Consider the following 9,295-nt stretch of genomic DNA (forward strand, 5'->3'; position numbering starts at 1 on the left):
ACATTGACTAAATATTAAATTTATCCAATAAAAAATATATAATACAAACAGCATTTAACATAATTTAATTATTTTTCAATACATATCGTGACTTTGAGGCGTGAAAAAATATAATAAAATATACGCCAATTAATTGTTATCGCATTGCCGCATTTGTTTTGCTTTAATCAAAGAAATATTTTATTGTCAGCAATGCAAACATTACTTAAATAATGCTGTGTATTATTTTACATGCCGAAACAGACGTCAATCAAAGGTGTGATTTAAGAACTACGATACTTTTTTGTGTTTAACTAATCGGAATGAGCCATTTTGTTTTAGTCTGTTTTGTTAAATATATCATTTAAATTTTGACAAGCTTGTTTTATTGTTGCTTCTTCGAGGCTTCGCTGTAGCTGGGTGGCAAATTCTGGAAAACCAAGAAAATCGTATTAAATGATAATTTTGTGGAATATAAAAATATTTCGGATACTCACATTATATGATGGTGGCATATCGTTCGGGCCTGGTCCGCGGGATCCGCCTTGATTATAGGGTGTATTATAAGCACTAGCAGCGGCCTCGGCTTCTTTGGAATCTGTGTAGATTAATAAGAAGTTAATATTTCGATTCTTATATTAAAAAGACATACAGAATATGTATTTTATACGAATAGAGGAATGTCTTACAATCCTTTTTATGGATATATAACTGGTATTGGTATAAAACAGAAGGGTCTTGCAACTTGGTAACAATTGGGATAATAATAATATTGCGTGCTGCTGGTTCCTGCAAAGTTTGCATGGAAAAATCAAAAAAGAAAGAATAATTCGTTATACAAGTTACTAAAAACAAGCTTAAATTGCGGAACTATAGGCTCGGCTTTTGTTGGAAAATTTAAGCAACTGAATTTTAGTTATTTATATGATGGTCGAAACGAATAAAAGCATTACAAAATCTTACTTGTTTGCTTTGCTGTAAAGTAGTTTTGCACGAATTTGCAGTTTACACTGTGGAGTAGGTAAGGAAATAAAATTATTTCAGATGCCAAATAATTGATAAGGTGTTTTTGAGTTTAGTAACTTGTTAGATTTCTACAAATTAAATACGAAAAATTAGAATGAAGGGATAAGTGTAAGTCAATAATTATGCAGCTAGGGATCTATTGTAAGGTTTGCAAAAAATATCTGCTCGTCTCTGTTTCCTATTCAATTTAACAATTTTCACAATATTTGATTAATTAAAATTAAAAGTAATGAAAATGTAACGAACCATTTAATGTATAATTTATAAATTTTTGATGATATTGACAGACTGGTCATTCAGACATGAGTCCAAATTTATTCTGTGAGGCGTGATTAATTAGTATGGACAACACTAAAAATGAATGATGGACTTCTATGTAAAATACTAACTTCCAGGTGGCAAGCTGAAGCCCATGAAATTAGCCGCAGCACTACTTCCTCCTGCGTTGGCAGCAGACATTCCTGCAGATGTGTTTCCTCCAGGCTGCTGCGGAGGAGCACTGCCTGGGTAACCGTTTGGTTGCTGTGGTGGAGCTGCGCCAGGATAACCGCCAGGTTGCTGAGGCGGGATAAAGCTTGGTTGCATAAATCCACCAGGTATATTTGGATTAAAGCCTCCATAGGGAACTACGGGTGGCGGTCCACTATAAGGTGCCTGTGGTGGCATGTCTGGCCTACAGGCTGCGTACGGCGGCGGTTGTGCATAGCCGCCACCCCAACCAGCTTGGGGGGCTTGGGGGCCATAGCCAGGCTGTTGTTGAGGCTGCTGATCTGGTGGTGCTGAAAAACCATACCAAGTGGGATCAGTTTGCTGCTCCTGCTGCTGCGGAGGATGTGGTACTGGTTGGTTGTTTGGTGGTGCTATTAAAGATATAGAAAGAAATGGATTGTGCAAAGGTGCTTTAGTGCTAGAGAATGCGCAAGCGTGTTACAAATATGCATTCAATTTTTTGGCCAATTAAAATACAAATGTCGTCATATGTACAAGAACAAAAGCCGAGTATGGGAAGGATAAAATCTTATACACAAAACTTACTAATGCCCGGATACGGCGGAGGATTGTCACTTATAAAAACAGTGTTGGGTGCCGGTCCACTGAAGGCATCATGTTGTGGCAACCAGCCATAATAACCTGGTGGTGGCTGGTAAGCCGGTGGTGGAGCCTCATGCCAGGCACCGGCTGGCGCATATGGTGGCGGATCATCGCCAGCAAGACCACCACGATGAAAGTTGCTTTGAGCGGTCTTAGCAGCCCGCAACAACGCTTGACCATACTCTATGGCTCCGCCTGACTTGAAGTACAGCTTGAACTTCACCTCGCCCACATAATTGCCATTAGGCTGGGCACGGACCTTGCCCTTAATATAGTTGGCTCCAAAAACGGGTTGCTCAATTTCAACCTAAAATGCAATACGATCCAGATTATAGTGTGTCTGATTTGGAAAAGCAAAACCAAGTAACACTTACATCCGAAAGAGCTACAAAGGGTGCGCTAAACGATTGCATTACATCGCTTGGTTTCTTGCTGTTAAAAATCATTCTATGAGATGTCAAATAAACTCGTCCTTGCTTAGAGCCTCTGAATAGGTCATTATCCTGACCAGAAAATTCCATTGAGACGCTGTCGCTATGCAACAGAATGCTATAGAAAAGGAGAAATTCTTGATTAGCTGTGGATATTCTTTTATAACAGAATTTGTCTTTAATTCTATACAGCTGTTGGGGTTTCCACTGCATGACGAAGTCAAGCACCGTTTTCCGGCAAATAATTTCGGAAAATATTTCATATTTCTTACTAATCCGCTCATATTATATATTTTGGAATTAAGTTTACAAATCCAATGGTTTTTTTTTTTTTTGCGGCTTTGGTAGGAAATACGAACGTACCGTTTGCAATTAGCAAAACAATATAAATATAGTGATACATATGTATATATATGTATGTATATTGTACTTTTATATGACGTCAGAGTTCAGTGGTTGCCCCAACAAAAGCTTGCAGTTCTAATTATACTTACTACTCTCCTGCATGTATGAGCACACCATTATTTGCGTGTGCCGTATTGATCGACATGTTGGATAGTTTTTTAAATAATTTTCTCAAAGATTTCAAAAATTTGTTGTAAACTGCGCTGTGCTTTACTGTTGTTTTTGACCTAAACTTTCTCGAATTAACGACAGCTGATGAATCATGAACAGTGTGTACACATGTGCAGCGGTGCCGCATTGGAATGCCTAAAAAATACCACATTTTTGTTATGGAGTTATTTACAGCAGCCCTGTGTATCAATGTAAGAAAACTTTTACACTTCTACACGGCACAGCCGGAGTCAAAATTTAGTTAAACTATTTTCATAACACAAATCGACTGCTTAAAATAGTCTTAAATGATTGTAAACGCACTACGTATGCTTTTACAACGCAAACTGCTTGGAAATCGTGCCCAACTATAACACAGCGTAACTAATTCGTTACCCTAATACTGAAAATGGTATTTATCGTGTAGTTCATATAAAACAATTTTCGAATGGCGTTTAATTATGCAAATTTGGGTGATAATATGTGTAAGTCAATGCTTTCGTATGTAATTTACCATAAAAGTATAGATATCTATTTAAATATGAATAGTTTTTTGTTCAAACTACTGTGAGAAACTTCTGCTATGTCGAAAATAGAGACCCGACCACAAATCAGAACACATAATAGAAAAAAATACCGAACCACCTATCACATTACGCTTTGTGTTCGTACATATTGCGCCGTTTGCTTTACTGTTTAGTTCGTGTCTGGTAAACAGCTGATTTTTATTTGTATTTTTTTCTTTCCTTATATCGGCGTGTTCTACTGCCGGTTATAGTGCCAGTTTTTGGGAGTATGCCAAATGGCGTCAGCTTGCCAAATCATCCAAATTTTATTAATCAATTGGCTGCTGCCATTTCGACCGGCACGGTTGGCGTTGCCACGCCCACAGCGACGAACAGCATTGGCGCAGTGGCACAAACAACCGCCCCAACAAATAACAAGGCAAAAAGCAGTAAATTGAAGCAGCACAACGCACAGGGCAGTGCTCCTATGGATTTGGAAAATGACAATGATGCGGAAAACACAGAGGCCATGGCAGCTGTAAAGTCTGTGGATAAATTGCCAGGCTCAGCTCTATCGCTGCCTGAAGCCCAGCAACTCTATTTAAATGGTTTGATGCACACACCGCCCGGCTACTTGTACTTTCCTACAGCACAGAATGCTGCAACTGCTGTAGCAGCGACTACGCCAAGTGGCACAACGTCTTCATCAGGTAATGCCTCGAATCCTAATGCACAAATGCTACTCGATCACTCCGCGATGATGGCGGCAATGCAACAAATGCAGCATAACTATGCAGCTGGCTATGTGGCCGCAACAACAGTTGGTGGAATGCCGTCTGATGGGGCTGGACCGGGAATGGATGGTACTATAGCAGCCGGCAAGTATTAAATTTTATTCTATTTCGTTAGTAATCTAATGTATTTTGTACTTTGTTCCACAGATGGCACAAGCAATGCTGCCGGCTTGAAAGAGGTGATCAAAACCAAGAATTGCATATTGTTTCCACCCAACCCGAATGCACCGCCACCTACCATACGCGAACGTCCGCCGGGCTGTCGTACTGTGTTTGTGGGTGGCTTGCCAGAGAACATTACAGAAGACGTTATTCGAGAGATATTTGAGTCGTGTGGCGAAATCACAACACTACGCATGTCTAAGAAGAACTTTTGCCATATACGCTACCGACACGAGGCAGCCATAGATCGTGCCATTTACTTGTCGGGCTACCGACTACGCATCTCTAACCAAAATGAGCCCCCGAATTTCGGGCGTCTGCATGTGGACTACGCTCAGGCTCGAGATGATCAATACGACTACGAATGTAAGCAGCGTCAATTACAGAGGGAGCAGCGTCATAGAGAACGCATGTCGCTGGATCGCATGCGCTCACAATCGCCGCCCCCAATACCACATTATACGGATCATGAGGCTACCGCAGTGGCAGAGCATCTGCGAAATAACGAAACGTTTGTGAAGGCCATTCAAACTATCACCGCCTGGCTGGAACGTGGCGACTGCACTAAGCGCAATGCGAACGTCTTTTACTCAATGATCCAAAGCACACATGCGCATGTACGGCGTTTGCATACGGATAAGCAGCAGCTCGAAGAGGATCTGCGTAAGGCGCGTGAATGTTATCGCAAACAAATGGGCACCATGTCAACACAATGTAAGTAGCCCATTTTGCAGGTCTAGTATGTAGTTTTAGATGGGTTTGAGGTGCGCTCCTTTTACATTTCTTTCTGTTTTTGTTGCCGGTTAGCGTCTAGCGTCTGTATCATGAACAATCAATTAAATACAATACACACTTAAACAGAACACACACGCTTACACACCCACACTTTCTAGCAATCTAGTCATCGTTCTCTCAAAAGCGAAAATAAAACCAATTCCACATACAAGAATTCACTGTCTAAAATTTGCTCTCAAAGTACAATTCCAAAAACAAGGAGAAGGAGCAAATCAAGAAGCAAAAGCTGCAGGTAAAAGTTCAGTCACATCAGTGCTGCACAGTGGCTGAAACTCGATGGCGATGCGATCAAATTAAGATGATTTATGACTCGTTTCAGAATATGAGCAATTTCTGTCGTTATTTTGACGACTTTAAACTGAATCGAATTTAATGACATGTGTAAAGAGTTTTGCATTATTTGATTTTTTATAGCTACGAAAAACTAAATCTTTTAAAGCTTAGTTCGTCATTACTTAACATATGTTTCTTTATTAGTAAGTGCAACGACTGCCATAGTAATTACATTTTGATCGCAACATTGTTTGTTTAAGCCACTGTGCAGAAACTCATTCTACTGTATCTGACTGTACGCCAAGTCTGAAAACTTACCATATGAATAAATAGATATATGTAAAGTGTAAGCCCAGGCCAAAGGTTTGTAAACCAAACAGACATATACGATAAAGCCTTCGGACCAGACACCAACCGCCTTTCTGGCTGTCTGTAGAAAACAACTAACAACTAACTGCAATTGAAGTCTTTGAATATATATAAATATATACATAAACATATGTAGGTAACAAGCTGTTGTACAATATTTTTAGACTGTACTTTGCCATATAAACTATACAAAATATTGTGTTATGCGAGGGACGCTGAAGTAGTTTTATTCTACTTATTATTTTCCATTGATTTTATTAGAAACCACAAACTAGTTAAACGGTGAAAAATCAAACCAAATGAAACCCAAAAAAAAAAAAAAAAAAAAAAAAGAAATATCTACCCTCTGTCCTCCCTTAATATTATTATATATTATTGCATTATTGTTCAGTCACTCAGATTGAAAAAGTGTTCAATGCCGCTAGTCACAAGAAGGTTTGGGACCATTTCACCAAAGCCCAAAGAAAAAACATCGACCAATGGAAGAAATTAGCGACGGTACGTACAAAATTGTTCAAAGAATGTATTACGGCAAGTTCAGCTATGCAGATATCGTTCTAAACACATACTACATGTGGTACTCGTGCCTGTTCTTATTGTTCTGTCAGTATTGCTAGTCGTAAAATATTAATTAGTATCTTTGTTATCACCCTTTCGTATCCGTATCTGTTCTGCATGTTGGTTTCTGTACATATATCATATTGCTTTCCAACTTGAAATTTTTCATTCATTTGGATTGTTTGCATTGTTCAGCTTAATTAATATCTTGATAATTAGATCGATTGACAATCCAAATGTTTAACATCTTAATTTGTTAATAATGTTTTTCGTATATCTGTCTCTCTAAAACTTGCTATAAAATATGTTGATAATCAAAACTCACTTTCTTATTGACGTCATGTTTATTGTTTTGTCTTTATTTGATCTATTTATATTTATCATTAATTTTTAGACTCATATATTTATTTTTATTTTTGTAAATAATTGAAATTGCAATCAAGGGAAACTGTTCCCCAAAATATATAAATATACGAGAATTGTATATATAAGATAATATAAATTTTATTAAATCATAGAAATTTTCGGATTTTATGGAACAGTTTTCCTTTTTCAGAGCTTTCTCATCTGCTTTTCATACTTAAGAATTATATTTTATAATATTTCCATTTGGCACAATTGATAGCAATATTTCTTTCTTTATCAATGATAAATTAACTAACCTTTTGCATACCGATTTTTTTCGATAAGCTTTCGATTTCCATTTAAATCTAAAAGTAACTTGTAGCCGAATGCCAAAGAACTTGTGTAATATATATTCAATTTTCGAATAATTTCAAACACAGATAATTCATATATAGCTAAAATTTTGCAAGTTCCTAAGGCACTTACTGAGTTCGATTGGCTGTGCGTTTGCGTTGGTAAACAGTAAAACCTAAACATCTTATGATAAAACTCATTGTGCAACATTTAACATGTTACATGCAAATAATAAGTATACAAGAACATAATAAAAACAATTAAAATTAATAGAACTTTTTGAATGTGGCGAGGTAAGTAAGCGGACCGAAACTGAAACGAAGAGCCAAATGAGAATTGTATGATGCATTTTCAATATACAAACCAATTATAATACCTAGGCTATAGAAATTACCATCGTAAACACTGGTTATGCAACAAAATATGTTATAACTCTATATTATGAACTATTTAATGATAATTAAAAATTTTGAAATGCCATGCAGGAACTGCGCACGGTCCAAATCGACGATGATGAAATGGAAATCTCAGATGACGAGCGCGACTACGAGAGGCGCAGCAAACGTACGCGCTACGATAGCGATGGACTAAAAGTAAGCGGGATTGGTTGAATCAAGTTGTATTCATTAATTATATTACTGATTATTTAACTTCTATTTTAGGATGAGAATGACTCACTACGTTGTCAATTAGAGGCCATTCGTAATGAGATGTCAGTGGAGCGCAGTGACTGTGTGCAGCGCGAAAAGCAAATCAAGGTGTTACAAGAAACAATACGTAACATGCAGACACAGTTGTTGCAAACAAAGCTGCGCGAGCAAAAAGACTGCAAAACCATTGAGCAGCTGGAAAGGAATCTCAAGGAGGCAGGCGTAAAGCAGCTGTTACTTAAGACAAAAATTAAGGAGACTGCGGATAAGCTAAAAGACAGGGAAGCATACAGCACCAGTGCTTCGGTTGCTTCGAATCCGGAATACAGCAGCGGTGATTCGTGCAGTAGAAATGCGGATGATCTCAAAGCAGCTGCAAAGAAAGAAAATGCTATAGAACTAGAAATAATAGATATTGATAAAGTGGACGATGATGTACGCATTATCGAGCATCAAAGCGGTGTTGTCGAAATTCATGAGATCGAGGATGATGAGAAACTGGAGGCAGCTTCTGAGCCATTAAAAGCTTCTGATGAAGCCAAACAATTGCCCAAAACGGATGAAAGTCTAAAGTCTGATAAAATGGAAACCGTAGTGCAAACAAACGTTGAACCGTTGGCCACTCCAAAGGTAGATCCTGATTGCGTAGATGTATTCATAGGATAGATGGATATTGAACTTAACTTTTTTTTTTTTTTTTTTTTTTTGTTTGTCTTTTGCAGAATGAGCTAATGTCGCTGGCACTTTTTGAAGCTAAGATTATAGCATTGACTTCCGCCTATTTGGTCCTGCATCCCCATGGCGTGGACATTGACAGCATTTCCAGCTATTTACGTGGAATGTTGCTCAAGTCCCTTGAATTAAAGAGCAACGATGACCTACTAAATATACTCACAAAATATACAAATCTTTTCAAGTCTGAACAGTCGAAGTGGAAATTCTGTGGTTTTTCCGACGAACCTACGGATGCGAATGCAACCACGGTGCAGTAAATCACAGGCGTTAACAAAAACAATTAAGGCTTTAACTAATTAACGTAGAAGTAAGGAATGAGCGCCAATGACATGTTAACCAAAAATGTGATTGTTGTAATCACAGAAATGAGACCAGTTTTCTAAACGTAGGAACTTGTAATTAATTTAAGCTATACTAACGACAACAATGATTACAACAACAACAACAAAGAACTACCGTTTCAATTATTTTAACAATTAGATTGTAATGTGTAAACAAATTCAATATGTACACAAATATACTGAATACATAATGCACATTATGTAAAGACACCAAACAAATGTTGCTAAAATTGCTTTTAATGTAATACGAACCAATAAATTTTATGCTATATTTACCTGGTAACAAAAATTGTTAAAATACCTTAAAAGGGTTTGAGAAGCTAAGAGACT

The 9,295-nt window shown here is 37.6% G+C and overlaps 2 protein-coding genes across 9 annotated transcripts; one reads left to right on the forward strand and one right to left on the reverse strand.

Annotated features, from left to right (window-relative positions):
- Positions 1-129: 129 nt before the first annotated feature.
- LOC6583031 (WW domain-binding protein 2) lies at positions 130-3,523 on the reverse strand. 7 transcript variants are annotated; one of them, XR_001449161.3, is made up of 7 exons: positions 3,023-3,522; positions 2,472-2,646; positions 2,041-2,404; positions 1,395-1,865; positions 1,252-1,324; positions 943-989; positions 499-577 (listed from the first exon to the last, which is right to left on the reverse strand). XR_001449161.3 is itself a non-coding variant. In XM_015162693.3 (6 exons), the coding sequence occupies exons 1-6, from the start codon at positions 3,253-3,255 to the stop codon at positions 365-367; spliced, it is 1,308 nt and encodes a 435-aa protein (XP_015018179.1). In that variant the 5' UTR covers positions 3,256-3,521; the 3' UTR covers positions 130-364. The 7 variants fall into 7 exon arrangements, 5 of the variants coding, with proteins under 5 accessions (XP_015018179.1, XP_002008710.2, XP_032587345.1 ...); XM_015162693.3 differs by lacking the exons at positions 943-989; positions 1,252-1,324 and adding an exon at positions 130-409 and having other exon boundaries at positions 477-577; positions 1,395-1,784; positions 3,023-3,521; XM_002008674.4 differs by lacking the exons at positions 943-989; positions 1,252-1,324 and adding an exon at positions 130-409 and having other exon boundaries at positions 477-577; positions 3,023-3,519.
- On the forward strand, positions 3,478-9,254 carry LOC6583032 (ecto-NOX disulfide-thiol exchanger 2). Of its 2 annotated transcripts, XM_015162698.3 has the most exons (7): positions 3,478-3,568; positions 3,862-4,467; positions 4,531-5,259; positions 6,374-6,480; positions 7,725-7,832; positions 7,902-8,519; positions 8,612-9,254. In XM_015162698.3, the coding sequence occupies exons 1-7, from the start codon at positions 3,532-3,534 to the stop codon at positions 8,879-8,881; spliced, it is 2,475 nt and encodes an 824-aa protein (XP_015018184.1). In that variant the 5' UTR covers positions 3,478-3,531; the 3' UTR covers positions 8,882-9,254. The 2 variants fall into 2 exon arrangements, with proteins under 2 accessions (XP_015018184.1, XP_015018183.1); XM_015162697.3 differs by lacking the exons at positions 6,374-6,480; positions 7,902-8,519; positions 8,612-9,254 and having other exon boundaries at positions 7,725-7,833.
- Positions 9,255-9,295: the final 41 nt, after the last annotated feature.

This window comes from Drosophila mojavensis, unplaced genomic scaffold (assembly GCF_018153725.1).
Source record: "Drosophila mojavensis isolate 15081-1352.22 unplaced genomic scaffold, ASM1815372v1 contig_74, whole genome shotgun sequence".
NCBI lineage: Eukaryota > Metazoa > Arthropoda > Insecta > Diptera > Drosophilidae > Drosophila > Drosophila mojavensis.